This window comes from Pollachius pollachius (assembly GCF_949987615.1).
Source record: "Pollachius pollachius genome assembly, chromosome: 19".
NCBI lineage: Eukaryota > Metazoa > Chordata > Actinopteri > Gadiformes > Gadidae > Pollachius > Pollachius pollachius.
Genome location: NC_136952.1, coordinates 17,723,351 through 17,738,718, shown reverse-complemented (window position 1 = coordinate 17,738,718; position 15,368 = coordinate 17,723,351). Strand labels below are relative to the sequence as shown.

At 45.6% G+C, this 15,368-nt stretch overlaps 1 protein-coding gene across 1 annotated transcript in view; it reads left to right on the top strand.

The window, feature by feature from the left end:
* Positions 1-15,368, top strand: part of LOC307090700 (actin-binding LIM protein 1-like) — a gene marked incomplete at both ends in the record, with an annotated part of 34,022 nt that extends 18,654 nt beyond the window's left edge. Inside the window, 17 exon segments of the mRNA XM_079757451.1 lie at positions 284-396; positions 830-956; positions 1,132-1,225; positions 3,011-3,098; positions 3,322-3,380; positions 6,932-7,009; positions 9,140-9,301; positions 9,701-9,739; positions 10,560-10,656; positions 11,086-11,157; positions 12,013-12,060; positions 12,536-12,606; positions 13,028-13,079; positions 13,622-13,629; positions 13,732-13,797; positions 15,047-15,127; positions 15,255-15,368. Of these exon segments, the coding sequence (XP_079613577.1) occupies positions 284-396; positions 830-956; positions 1,132-1,225; positions 3,011-3,098; positions 3,322-3,380; positions 6,932-7,009; positions 9,140-9,301; positions 9,701-9,739; positions 10,560-10,656; positions 11,086-11,157; positions 12,013-12,060; positions 12,536-12,606; positions 13,028-13,079; positions 13,622-13,629; positions 13,732-13,797; positions 15,047-15,127; positions 15,255-15,368 (1,369 nt within the window).

Genomic DNA, 15,368 nt, shown 5'->3' with positions numbered 1-15,368 from the left:
GTTGTGGTTGTGCCAGTTGTGTTAGCATAACGTTGTATCAGATGTCAATGTGTTAACATAGCGTTGTGTCAGATGTTAATGTGTTAACATAACGTTGTAACAGATGTTAATGTTTTAACATAACGTTGTGTCAGATGTTAATGTGTTAACATAACGTTGTGTCAGATGTTAATGGGATAACATAACGTTGTGTCCGATGTTAATGTGTTAACATAGCGTTATGTCAGATGTTATTGCGCTAACATAATGTTGAGGTTGTTTGTGTTGTGGCTGTGTGCTCCAGACGTCCATTTCCCACCGGTGAACGTGTCACCTTCAACAGGAAGGAGTGTCTGTGTCAGCACTGCTGTATCCAGCCCCACCCCTCCGTCTCCAATGACACCTCCTTCTCCAACAGTAAGTTACCATAGCAAAAACTCCCTCTCCAACAGGAAGTTACCATAGCAATAACACCTTCTCCAACAGTGAGTCCCCATAGCAACGACAATAGCATAAAAATTAGTAACCATAGCAATATCACATCTTCTCCAACTGTGAGTCACCATAGAAACAATAACATCATAACAATTAGTAACCATAGCAATAACTACTCCTTATTCAACTGTGAGTCACCATAGAAACAATAACATCATAACAATTAGTAACCATAGCAATAACTACTCCTTCTCCAACTGTGTGTGTGCATACATGTGTGTGTGAGTTTGTGTGTGTGTTTGTGTCTGTGTATGTGTGTGTGTGTGTGTGTGTGTGTGTGTGTGTGTGTGTGTGTGTGTGTGTGTGTGTGTGTGTGTGTGTGTGTGCGTGTGTGCGTGTGTGTGTGTGTGTGCAGATTGTGTGGGCTGTGGGATGGACATAAAGAACGGCCAGGCTCTGCTAGCGCTGGAGGGCCAGTGGCACCTGGGCTGCTTCAAGTGCTCCACCTGCCACCGCCTGCTGACTGGGGAGTACATCAGCAGGTAGGGGGTGTCCGTCGCCCTGTCTCTCCTGGCTGGCCACTCAAACTCAAGGGGTGGCATGGAAGCATCACTTGTTTCTCGGACACTAAAAAAATGCTTTTAAAATGAGTTGAATCCAAATTAATCCAGCTTTAAAAGCAGTTCTCTTCTCTGCTATCACTCTGCTATGTTTCAGAAACGGACTGCCCTACTGTGAGAGAGACTACCAGGTCCAGTTTGGGGTCCAGTGTGACGCCTGTAATCAGTTCATCATGGGAAAGGTTTTAGAGGTGAGGACATTCTGAGAAAATGTACTTTAACATTCTAGAGAACATTCCAGAGAAGAGAACATTGTAGTTCAATTTATAGAGAACATTGCAGAAAAGACAGCTTTATAGTTCACTTTCTAGAGAACATTTAAGAGAAGATGGCTTTATGTTTCACTTTCTAGAGAACCTTCCAAAGATGTGGTCATTCTCGTTATCATTCTAGAAATCATTTCAGTGGACATGGTAGGCTTAGAGGACAAAGCAGAGAACATTCTAGAGAAGAGAATCAACACACTGTCTGGTCCATATCTACTAGGAAGAGAACCAACACAAGGAAGTAGCGCATGTTGGTTTTACAGTTCCTCTGCTTATCCTGTAATAAGAATTTGTTGAGGCGTACACTGTGATAAATTATTTACAATTAATGTTAGCTTCACTAGAATTCAAAAGATGAAGTATGTGTGTGTGTGTGTGTGTGTGTGTGTGTGTGTGTGTGTGTGTGTGTGTGTGTGTGTGTGTGTGTGGAAACATCTGGTTGGAGAGTCCCTACAGAGAGGGAGGGTCTCTCTGTCTCTCTCTCTCTTGCTCTCCTCTCCCCTCCCTCTATATCGATCTCTCTCAGCCTGTCTGAGAGGAGGAAGGGAGAGATGGATAAAGAGGCCGGGAGGGAGAGAGGAAGGCTGGGGGTGAGGGAGAGAGGGGGAGAGTAAGGCTGAGGTAGAGGGAGAGAGGGGGAGAGTAAGGCTGGGAGGGAGAGAGAGAGGTAGAGTAAGGCTGGGAGAGAGATAGATGGAGAGAGAGAGAGAGAGAGAGAGAGAGAGAGAGAGAGAGAGAGAGAGAGAGAGAGAGAGAGAGAGAGATAGTAAGGCTGGGAGGGAGGGAGAAAGAAGAGGGGCGAGGCAGGGAGGAATAGTGAGAGATAGATCAGCAGGGAGAGAGTGAGCAGGGGAGTGAGGGGAGTAGTTTGTGGAGATAGAAGAGGGCTGGGGAGGCAGGGAGGAACAGAGAGAGACCACCACAAGAGAGGAGGTAGAGAGAGAGGAGCCAGAGGAGCACTAGGAAGGGTGGTTGGAGTGAAATGAGCAGAGGTAAGAACTTTCTCATGTCTTCCTATGTAATAATATGAGAACATATGAATGATAAGAAGAGTGAAGTGGTGGTGATTGAGTAGACCTTAGCTGGCAGCTGCTTTACTGTAGCCACAAGTCATCTAGTACAACAATATGATGTCCATTTCACACTTTTTAAAATATATGTACGTGTGTGTGTGTGTGTGTGTGTGTGTAGGTGTGTGTGTCTGTGTGTGTGTATGTGTGAATGTGTGCGTCTGTTTGTAGGTGTTAAAACAAAACACACAGACACACACAAACAGACGCACACACACACACACACACACACACACACACACACACACACACACACACACACACACACACACACACACAGAACAACAACCGGACCAGAGAATGAAAGTCTGTATGTTTCCATGACAACCAGACCACTGGGGGAATGGTCGCTCATTCTTTCAGCATGTCTTCAGAGGGCCGGGCAGAGATGACATCAGCACATTGCAGTGATGTCATCATGTTGCTGAAGAGCTCTATCACAGAAGAAGAACTCGAAAATGTTTTCAGATGCGGGACCTTACCTCTAAGAACCTCCAGAGAAACCTAGAATAACAAGAAGCTCCCTCTAGTTCACAGAACCCTCATGTTAACAAGTCCATGTCCAGTACACTGCAGCTGGACGCATAGTGATGTCACTAGGAGTGTTATGTTGATGTTGTTCATCTTCACTGGGTTTCAGGCTGGAGATCGACACTTCCACCCAAGCTGTGCTCAATGCTGCAGATGTGACCTTCTCTTCAGAGAAGGAGAAGAGATGTTCCTACAAGGTGAGAGAGACAAACATTTGAGAGCATGTCTCTCTCACACCAACGTTGGTGTGATCCTCAAGGCATCCTTGAGCAAGGCAGCCCTTATGACATGATGTATGATGTATGTGAGTTCCCCATAGGTCACTGTTAGACGCTGTGTTGACACTTGATTAGGAGAGTCCTAGTAGGCCCCAGGGAGCTGAACCGAGACCCTAATGTGATCTACCCCTCCTCTCCTCAGCCTCCGTCATGTGGCACCCCAACTGCAGGAGCAGCAGCAGTGGAGACAGCCGCTCCAGGGTCAGTTCCACACACCTGCCTGACACCTGTCTGACACCTGTCTGACACCTGTCTGACACCTGTCTGACACCTAGTTACACCCTTCATTCAACCCTTATTTACACCCTTAATTAAACCATTGTTTACACCCTAGTTACAACCTTAATTTAACCCTTTGTTATAAATTCAGTTTAATTCCTAATCCAACTCCTAAAACGTGGGGCAATAGTCTATGTTAATTCATATTTGAGTTTACTTTATTGTTTATTTACCATGGACCCTTCACAGTTCACTGTATGAGTGTCATGCTAGTATGATACGTGATCAGAGGCCTTCTTTTATAATGAGAGGTTAAGAAGTGTCTGGTGTCTCTGCTCTTCCCTCCTAGAGGTCCACAACCCCCTGTCTCCATTACCTCTTCCCCCCGTCTGAACTACAGGTCAACCCTGGCTAGTAACTCTGTGTTAGCATGGTAGTAGCATGGCTAACTAGCTAGCTAGCCTCTGCCTGCTTATGCCTTGCAAAACCAAAGATAGCAATGATTCATGCTGCTGTGGCTGGTGAACCAGAGCAGATTGGTGGTAGCAGGATGGATCGTCCACCATTCCTCCTGGGCAGGGTTTAGGTACCTCTGAGCAGGGCACCTTCACCCTCATGTGGCCTGTTACTGTCACCCGTAAGGGTGAGGGTGTTGGTTTTGCATGTTGTTGGTGTCGGTTTGCATGTTTGACACCGGCAGCCTTGTGTGTCCTGTGTTCTGGAGAACCGGCACGTTCTTGTGTTCTGTGTTCTGGAGAACGACGCCCTTGTGTGTTCTTTGTTCTGGGGAACCGGAGCTCTCGCAAGGCATTAACAATGCCAGGGTTAAGGGTTCCATTCCCTGTATAGTAGAGCAATCATTAACACTGCCAGGGTTAGGGGTTCCATTCCCTGTCTAGTAGAGCAAGGCATTAACACTGCCAGGGTTAGGGGTTCCCTTCCCTGTCTAGTAAAGCAAGTAATTAACTGTGCCTGGGTTAGGGGTTCCCTTCCCTGTCTAGTAGAGCAAGTCATTAACAGTGCCAGGGTTAGGGGTTCCCTTCCCTGTCTAGTAGAGCAAGTCATTAACTGTGCCAGGGTTAGGGGTTCCCTTCCCTGTCTAGTAGAGCAATTCATTAACAGTGCCAGGGTTAGGGGTTCCCTTCCCTGTCTAGCTCAACTAGTAGAGCAAGGCATTAACAGTGCCCGGGTTCCACAACATGGCATGTACAATGATTTGTTTGCTTGTGACCACATTGACCAGAGAACCAACTGCCAGGCTAACTAGCTGCTAATTAGAAGGTGATCATAGCTAGCATAGTAATGCATAACTAGCAGGTCATCAATACAGAGAATTTGGTTTGCATATGAAGTGAGTGTGTGCCTTCTTATATTGAGATCAACTGAGAACAACAACTTAAAGTCTCATTAAAAATCTCTATTGGGGCGCCCCGGGCGGCTAACTGGGTAGAGTGTGTACCATTAAGTCCCAGTCCTTACCACAGCGACCGGGGTTAGATTCCTGCCCATGGTCCCTTGGTGTCTGCATGTCTTCCCCTCTCTTTCCCATACCTTTCTGTCATACTTTCTGTCATCAAAAATAAATCTTTAAATACAAAAAAAAAGAAAAAAGCTCTTGTCCTTATCCATGTCCTTCCCTTTGAGCATGTTAAATACCTCAGGACTCAGGAGGGTGGGACGGTGGTGGTTATAGAGCCATACCAGGTCTGGATGAGCTCCGCCCGTGCTGCCCAGAATCTTGCAGTGATGGGCTGGCCAGTTTTGTACATAAGTTACAACTATCTCTCACCTAATACCTAAACTAGCCACCTCTAACCTAGCACCTAATCCACTTAACCTCCTCTAACCTTATAACTGTACCACTTAACCTTCTGTGACCTAATACATAGGCTTAACAATCTCTAAGCTACCTAAACTTAACCTTCTCTATAGTTGCGCCACCAGCCAATCACAGCATGAATCTGAACAGCGTGGGCGGGCCCTGTGGTGGGATCCATAATTATGTGGTACAGTTAGAAATACGACACCATGAGATAAAACTATTGATTTCATTGATATATGTTTTCTGCTTGACTGCGTGCTGTCAAATTAATGTCTGACCAATCAGAACATCTCTTCCTTGATTGGTTTGGGGAATTCATGTTGCTTGTCAATCACAGGAGCATGAATGCAACACTTCTCAATGGCTGGGAGAAGAATAGGGAGGAGGGAGCAGAGAGGTAAAGGGAGGAGGGAGCAGAGGGGTAAAGGGAGGAGGGAGGAGAGGGGTAAAGGGAGGAGGGAGGAGAGGGGTAAAGGGAGGAGGGAGCAGAGGGGTAAAGGGAGGAGGGAGGAGAGGGGTAAAGGGAGGAGGGAGGAGAGGGGTATAGGGAGGAGGGAGGAGAGGGGTAAAGGGAGGAGGGAGGAGAGGGGTAAAGGGAGGAGGGAGCAGAGAGGTAAAGGGAGGAGGGAGCAGAGGGGTAAAGGGAGGAGGGAGGAGAGGGGTAAAGGGAGGAGGGAGGAGAGGGGTATAGGGAGGAGGGAGGAGAGGGGTAAAGGGAGGAGGGAGGAGAGGGGTATAGGGAGGAGGGAGGAGAGGGGTAAAGGGAGGAGGGAGGAGAGGGGTAAAGGGAGGAGGGAGGAGAGGGGTAAAGGGAGGAGGGAGCAGAGAGGTAAAGGGAGGAGGGAGCAGAGGGGTAAAGGGAGGAGGGAGGAGAGGGGTAAAGGGAGGAGGGAGGAGAGGGGTAAAGGGAGGAGGGAGCAGAGGGGTAAAGGGAGGAGGGAGGAGAGGGGTAAAGGGAGGAGGGAGGAGAGGGGTATAGGGAGGAGGGAGGAGAGGGGTAAAGGGAGGAGGGAGGAGAGGGGTAAAGGGAGGAGGGAGCAGAGAGGTAAAGGGAGGAGGGAGCAGAGGGGTAAAGGGAGGAGGGAGGAGAGGGGTAAAGGGAGGAGGGAGGAGAGGGGTATAGGGAGGAGGGAGGAGAGGGGTAAAGGGAGGAGGGAGGAGAGGGGTATAGGGAGGAGGGAGGAGAGGGGTAAAGGGAGGAGGGAGGAGAGGGGTAAAGGGAGGAGGGAGGAGAGGGGTGTAGGGAGGAGAGGGGTATAGGGAGGAGAGGGGTATAGGGAGGAGGGAGGAGAGGGGTATAGGGAGGAGGGAGGAGAGGGGTAAAGGGAGGAGGGAGGAGAGGGGTATAGGGAGGAGAGGGGTATAGGGAGGAGGGAGCAGAGGGAGGAGGGAGCAGAGGGGTAAAGGGAGGAGGGAGGAGAGGGGTATAGGGAGGAGGGAGGAGAGGGGTATAGGGAGGAGGGAGGAGAGGGGTATAGGGAGGAGAGGGGTATAGGGAGGAGAGGGGTAAAGACATACATAAAACTGACATGTTTTCCTGATTGAGAAGTCCAACCATAATTAACATTTATGCAATTTCAGAGAATGAATCAGGTATCAGTCTCCGGGCCTAAGTCAATCTATGTTCTCCTAGAAACACGTCCATTGGTAGGACAGAAGCAGAGGCTTTCCTCTGTCTTCAACCTGGTTTCCTGGCTGTTTCTCCCCGCAGGCGACCAGGTCTTCGACGGAGAGCCTCTCATCCCGGCCGGGCTCCACTGTGGCCACCTCCCCCGGTCACTCCATCTACGTAAGTGAGGAGTAGAGCGGTACACTAGAGGACCACATCCAACCCTGCTGACACTGACCATCCAACACACTGGCATCCCACAATACAGGACCACCAGTAACCCTGCTGACACTGACCATCCAACACACTGGCATCCCACAATACAGGACCACCAGTAACCCTGCTGACACTGACCATCCAACACACCGGCATCCCACAATACAGGACCACCAGTAACCCTGCTGACACTGACCATCCAACACACTGGCATCCCACAATACAGGACCACCAGTAACCCTGCTGACACTGACCATCCAACACACTGGCATCCCACAATACAGGACCACCAGTAACCCTGCTGACACTGACCATCCAACACACTGGCATCCCACAATACAGGACCACCAGTAACCCTGCTGACACTGACCACCATCACAACAGATCATACATCAGAACACATGGAAATATAAAAGTCAATACTTAGAACTATTATATGATTGTAGAAGTGAACATCAGTACTATTAAATGAAAAAATAATGATCTAGAAGCTTTTAGCAGCAGAACACACCATTTCATTTAACAACATTTAACAACATTTAACAACATTTTAAACGTTTTTTCGTTGCGGCAACAACTTTTTGTTTCAACATTGAAACCGTTCATTTTGCAAGCAATTAGTTTAGACGCAGAGGCCTTGAATGACCGCTCATGAACTGATAGCACGATGTGGAAAACTGTCTTCCTTGTTTTTTAATAGTTTATGAGGTGATGCCAATGTTTATCTCTTTACAAGGTGATCTTCTTGCTCTCTAATGTAGATGAGCATATAGGCTTATCATTGTGACGGCATTAGTTACCTCATGTTTTGTCACTCAAACTCAATTCACTGAAAACGTTGCAGATTTTGATCTTTGAAGTCTGTGTTTGCAAAATCGGCCTATGAACTGCTCCGAAAAGTAAGCCTCAGCGACGGTTTTGGTTCATAAATTAGGATACAACAAACTGCAGCTTCATTTTCTTAAAGTATGGTATGCTGCTTTTATGTTTAAGGCTTTCAATGGGCTTACCACACCTCCTTTAAATTATTTATTAAACAGGGCTAACACGGGCATTGGCCCCAGGGCCACCAATAGAGGACTGTGAGGGGCCACATAGAGACAAACTGTGCCGTCAGCAGCACCCTACTGATCCAACTTTAAGATCCATCTCAAACAACGGCTCAAGGCAGACCAGAACTGTGAACACGTCTGCCTTGTTGTGTAAAATATTGTGTCCTTTTTTACTTGTGTATTTGTTTAAATTTGTACTCACTGTAATGTTGTTGTAACCTGCCTATGGCCTGTCTAACTCTGGCTTGTTTACTTCTCTTCCTAAAAGCCGAAACATCAGGGCTGATTTTGTGATCTTCATCTGTCCTTCATCCACACAGGACCCCCCCTTCTGAACATTCTCCCCCATCCCCCGATTGAACCACAGAAGCCACTTAGACACCACTTAGCATGTAGAAAGAACAACAGAAATAATGAATTTAAAGACTTTATATATACTTTTGCCTTACATATTTAAATCCAAACACCCTTCTTGCAGCTACCTTGAAGGATTGCGGGAACACTAATTTCTTCTAATGAAAGAGATAAACAGCTACACACTAGATGTTTTCCTCTAAAAAAATGGCTGCCTTACCAGAACCACTGGAACCTCTTTAAACCAGTAAACCACTGGTGTAGTGTACAGTGTACAAATCTAGATACATCAAATTGAATTCGAGTGAAGCCCAATAAACCTACCACATCTCATCTGAATGTCAGCATCCAGATAAACTATAATCCCAGTAGAATCCTAGTTTTCCTGGTTAGCCTTCTTTAATCCACCAGACCATCCTGACAACCATGAATCTCAGGGACAGCATTCGGCAGTAAAGTCCCAGTTTTGGCTGTTGATGATTTGTTGTTTAGATATTCTTGCGGTAAAGTAAGAGTGTCTGTGTTTGGAGTCAGTAGATTAGCATAAACAGCAACACATTCCGTCCAGTTCCAGGATTCTGCTTGACGATGTATCCATGGGAGAAAGAAAACGGAATTTCCTCATAGTGACCTTTGAACCCTCACCCTAACCCCTACCATCCACTCCCTCCCTCTCCTCGAACCCCAGGCTAAAGTAGACGACCAGGTGGTTGATTACCGAGACTTAGCCGCCCTCCCGAGAGTCAAGGCCATCTTTGACATCGATAGCCCGGACTTGCTCTCTTACGGCACCTTCCATGAGACCAAGAGCCACCAGCCCTCCAAGCAGGATCGGCCCCTCCCAGCTCAGGTACGCCCCTCAGCCATCCCCATGCAACTTCCCTTACTTAACTTTGGTCATTCAGCAGACACCTTTAAACCGTGAGGTTGCAGATCAACTACAGTGTCCTGTACTGGCCTTTATTGTGTAAGGTGTCCTGTATTGGCATGTGTGGTGTAAGGTGACCTGGCCTGTATTGTGTTAGGTGCCAGTAGGTCCTTCCATAATGGTGGAGGGATGAGGATCCTTGATAGAGGGATGAATTATATTTTTAATTGAGAAATTAGAATTTTTCTTCTAAATACAAAGGAAATGTTGGCGAAAGGACTGAGCACTTTTGTCTTCTCTGGCTATGTGAGGCACATCCGATAGAGAGTTAAGCTTCTCGGTAACATATTCGTTCAACATCTCCTCTTTCCTTCTGTTTAGTATCAGTCAGCAGGAGTTTCCTCTCTTCCTCTTTTTGAGGTAAGGTTTAAAGTATTTCATGTTCTAGGAATAGATAGAGCAGACACATAAAGCTATATTTAGTAGTTAAGGTAACCCTAACCGATCTCTAAAGGTCTACAGTATGTGACTTGAGGTCTAGATCAGTAAAGGTCTACAGTATATGGCTAGAGGTCTAGATGGGTTCAGGTCTACAGTATGTGACTAGAGGTCTAGATGGGTTCAGGTCTACAGTATGTGACTAGAGGTCTAGATGGGTTCAGGTCTACAGTATGTGACTAGAGGTCTAGATGGGTTCAGGTCTACAGTATGTGACTAGAGGTCTAGATGGGTTCAGGTCTACAGTATGTGACTAGAGGTCTAGATGGGTTCAGGTCTACAGTATGTGGCTAGAGGTCTAGATGGGTTCAGGTCTACAGTATGTGACTAGAGGTCTAGATGGGTTCAGGTCTACAGTATGTGACTAGAGGTCCAGATGGGTTCAGGTCTACAGTATGTGACTAGAGGTCTAGATGGGTTCAGGTCTACAGTATGTGACTAGAGGTCTAGATGGGTTCAGGTCTACAGTATGTGACTAGAGGTCTAGATGGGTTCAGGTCTACAGTATGTGACTAGAGGTCTAGATGGGTTCAGGTCTACAGTATGTGACTAGGGGTCTAGATGGGTTCAGGTCTACAGTATGTGACTAGAGGTCTAGATGAGTTCAGGTCTACAGTATAGGTGTGTTGTGAAGGTCTACAGTGTGTGCTGATGGGGGTGTGTTGTAAAGGTCTACAGTGTGTGCTGATGGGGGTGTGTTGTGAAGGTCTACGGTGTGTGCTGATGGGGGTGTGTTGTGAAGGTCTCTCCTGAGAGAGGGCGGAGGAGCATGGGGCCGGGATCTATCCACCGTCACAGCTACACCCCAAGTGTCTCCCCACAGCACTTCCACCGACCAGGTGAGATCACTCATCATCACCGTGCACATGATTCTGCTTTAAAAGAAGATTAACAAGTTGCCATGAGAAAAATCATAACATATTATTGGCAATAGAAAATCAAAACACAAGATTAGTAAGCCACTACTTTCTTTTATCAGTAGGTTTGCAAATTTTATTGAACCTTTGGAGATAAAACAAACAAACCAGGCTAGACAAAATATAGGCTTGTGTGCGTGTGTGTGTGTGTGTGTGTGTGTGTGTGTGTTTGTGTGTGATCTTTAATCTTGGTGAAGGATTTAGGAGTTATTCCTGATGAGGTGACTACTCCCCTCCCCTTACTTCGATCTTCTCTCCATCTCTTTTTCTACTTTTTCTCCTCCTCCTCCTCCTCCTCCTCTTCCTCCTCCTCGTTGTCTTCCTCTTCCTCTTCCTGGGAGAGATTGACAGGCGTAACTTCCTTTCTGTCAGGCTCCCGGTTCTCCTCCCCCTTTTCTGACCACTTTCTCCCTATAAGTGCAGGTAAGCCCCTCCCCTTCCTCCTTCTTGGTTCATCTCCTCTTGTCCCTCTCCTAACCTCTGAGGACGTCCACCTGAAGTGCCAGAGCTTCTTATCTGCGGCGAGCTAACCTAGCTTGGCTAGCTCCCATTCATTCCTCTTCTCTCTCTTTCTCCACCTTCTTACTCCCTTTCACTTTTCAGTGCACTTTTCATGTTAAAGGGTCCCATATCTGACCACCGAGTTGATAAGCTATTACAAGCAATCCCCTTCTTAATGTAGAATATAGAAATCCTCGTTCATTTAAATTGAAATACATTAAATACATTTTAAATATCTTGTAATGGCTTACCAACATCACACCTGCTGGTAAAAATAGTTGCCCTTTAATGTCTCCATCAAGAGATACCATTACTGTATTCATAACTGAATACCCTTAATAATACTTAGGTTTAAACCTTCACTATCAAAATATTATACTGCAGGTATTTACTCCATTTAAATGTTTCTGAACTAGAACGTCTCTCTGGAAGAAACTACCCCTTTGCAAGTCAATCCATTGCTGTAAAGTTAGTCTATGAATGGTTTATTGTGGACGACTCATTGCTCTCCTACTCCTCAGAGCTGCTGAATAAGACGAGACAAGTTTAGAATAGGAGTAGCGGACACCTGTCATCTGAACTCGGACCATGATTTAGACGTGTTCCTATGGGGAGCCACACTGCCCGACAGGGACAGGAAATAAACACCTGAAAAAAGGGACAATGAGTTCTGCTGATTGAGGTGCTGCAGCCCCAGGCTGTTGTGGCCCAGCACATTTAAAAGCAGATGTCTCCTGCTTGTGGATCTTACTTCCTTCTTTAAACCTTCCTCTGCAGAACATCAAGACAACCTGTACATGAAGCCCCCCATTTACAAACAGCATGGTAAGCTCTCACACACAAGTGTGTGTGTGTGTGTGTGTGTGTGTGTGTGTGTGTGTGTGTGTGTGTGTGTGTGTGTGTGTGTTTGTCGATAGGTGTGTGTATCGGTGGGTGGTTTGATGGCATGTGGGTATGTGTTTTTCAGGCTAGTCTGGGTATGGTTAAATTGTTTAACTCCATTCTCCACATACATTCAATAAAATATATGTATATGTAATATAATAATATGTAAATGTATAACAAAAAATAAGAATTGAATTGAGTTGTGAACCTGTAGGCTTGGCAGAGATGGAAGACTCCCTAACCCCTACCTGCTCCTCAGGACATGAAGGCCTATCTGGGTTTCCTAACTAAATCAAGTGTAGGGTTGAATGCCAGAGCTTGTGTCACAGGATTAAAGGTCCTCTTGCAGGATTAAAGGTCATCCATTAGGGCTTAAAGGTAAACTACTAGGGGTTGATTGTTGGTTCTCCTGTAGACACGCCTCAAGCTGCCTACCAGACCTCCTCTCTGCCTGGCCACGGCCGCCACAGCGGCTTCTTCTGTCAGGTATGAACCAGGGGCACACACACACACACACACACATATAAACACACACACACACACACACACGCACACACACACACACACACACACACACACACACACACACACACACACACACACACACACACACACACACACACACACACACACACACACACACACACACCCACATACATAACCACACACACTCTCCCTAACTCTAGCGTTTGTCTTTAAGTCACGTAGAACTCATATGAGTTCTTAGGTCTTGCACGTTGCACCACAGAAATTAGAAGAAATTACTAGAAAAAATAGACATATTTTAAATAAACTATGCTACTTACTTTCCTTTAAAACACACAGAAACCCTGGAAATGCATGCTAATGCAGGTAACAAACTAACCTCTTGATGTTTACCTGTCTTCTTTCATGTGTGATGATGAAGCAGTATGGATATCCATACCACCAGTATGGATACGCAACGGATGGAACTACTGGTGAGATGCTGGAATAGGGGAATCCAACTGGGGAAGATAAATAAATCATGCATATATTCTTTAATTAATAAACAAATACATAAATTAAGTTGTTGCAATTACAAAACCATGCCATACATTTATCAGAGTAGGCAAACAACATAATAGCAAATAAAAACAGGTTTATCAAGTTGATCATATATTTGTTGTTCCCAAAATAACGTATACATGATATTAACTAGGCCCAGAATAATAACAAAGAAGGAAAAAAAATGCTAACTGCTAAAGTGAACTTGTAAGTTCAATGTTCTCGTCAAATGGAAAAATAATGGTTTGGAAAAATAAAAATGTATTCAGTGTAGTCAAACCCAACTTGGCTAGTGTCCACACAGCAAGTAGCAGTAAAAAAAAATAAGGACAATAGAGGAGTATAGAAGACGTTTAGTACTACTGTAGTGGGTATAGAAGACTGCATTAAGTTCAATGTACAGAGTATAAAGGTTGTATTCCAGTGTAGATGATACTAACAGTTTCCCTCCTCTCCATCTGTTTGTCTCTACCAGGTTCCGAGGTGAGAGATCCTAAGTGGTACCTGGACATGGTACTTCAAACCCAAGTGTTCCCATTGGCTGTTCAAGGTAATGCTAACATACTATCCCTGCTCGGCGTGTAGCTGAGCCAACCTGCGTTCTCACAGCTGGACCGTGGCCTGTCCCTGCCCAACCTCCTGGAAAACACTGTGAGTACTACCGTAGTACTCAGTACTCTACCACAACTCTTACCTCAACACTGCAACTACTGTAGTACCACTGCAGTACTCTACCACAACTCTTACCTCAACACTGCTACTACTGTAGTACTACTGTAGTACTACTGCAGTACTCTACCACAACTCCTACCTCAACACTGCTACTACTGTAGTACTACTGCAGTACTCTACCACAACTCTTACCTCAACACTGCAACTACTGTAGTACCACTGCAGTACTCTACCACAACTCTTACCTCAACACTGCTACTACTGTAGTACTACTGTAGTACTACTGCAGTACTCTACCACAACTCCTACCTCAACACTGCTACTACTGTAGTATTACTGCAGTACTCTACCACAACTCTTACCTCAACACTGCTACTACTGTAGTACTACTGTAGTACTACTGCAGTACTCTACCACAACTCTTACCTCAACACTGCTACTACTGTAGTATTACTGCAGTACTCTACCACAACTCTTATCTCAACACTGCTACTACTGTAGTACTACTGTAGTACTACTGCAACACCCAACTTCAACTCTTACCTCAACACTGCTACTACTGTAGTACTACTGCAGTACTCTACTACAACTCTTACACACACCTCCCACTACGTGCTCCTGGCGAGCTGGCTGTCGCCCTGTGTGGTTGACTCTGCCATTGGTGTGTCAATGTGTTTATGAACAGCTGTAAGCCGCTTTGGATAAAAGAGTCTGCTAAATGCCCTAAATGTCAATGTCAACACTGTGCAAGTACTGCTACTATAGAAATACTACAATATTCTACTACAATTCATTACTTCTTACCTCAACCTGCTGATTGCTGGAGTACAGTGCAGTACTACACGCACACACACACACACACACACACACACACACACACACACACACACACACACACACACACACACACACACACACACACACACACACACACACACACACATTTCAATGTCTTTATTTGTTTCCGCATTTATAAAATACATTGCAGGGGCACAAATATTTTCAGTTGCTTTTGATACCCTACATCCTCGAAACAACATGTTGTAATGCTTGAGTCAAACACACACACACACACACACACACACACACACACACACACACACACACACACACACACACACACACACACACACATAAAAACACACTTGATGTTAAACTTTCAGTATCTGGGTTTTGTCATGTTATGTTGGGTTTGTGTCTTTCTTTTTTACAACCGATAATTAACCAGGTGTACCCTTATGAAGTACTGGCTGTCACCCCTAGAGGGCGGGCCAAACTCCCAAAGAACGTAGACAGGACGAGACTCGAGGTAACGATGAGTTCAACAGTTTTGTTCATGAAAAAAAAAAAAATGCTCCTCATTAATAAATGTAACCTTCAAGTATCCTTCAATCTATTGAACTTGTATCTTTCATCTCTCTCTGATTCTCTTTAAGCGCTATCTTTCTCCGGACTCCTTCTACAAAGTGTTTGAGATGAACTTCCAGGAGTTCAACCGGCTTCCTCTGTGGAGACGCAACGACCTGAAGAAGATAGTGAACCTCTTCTAG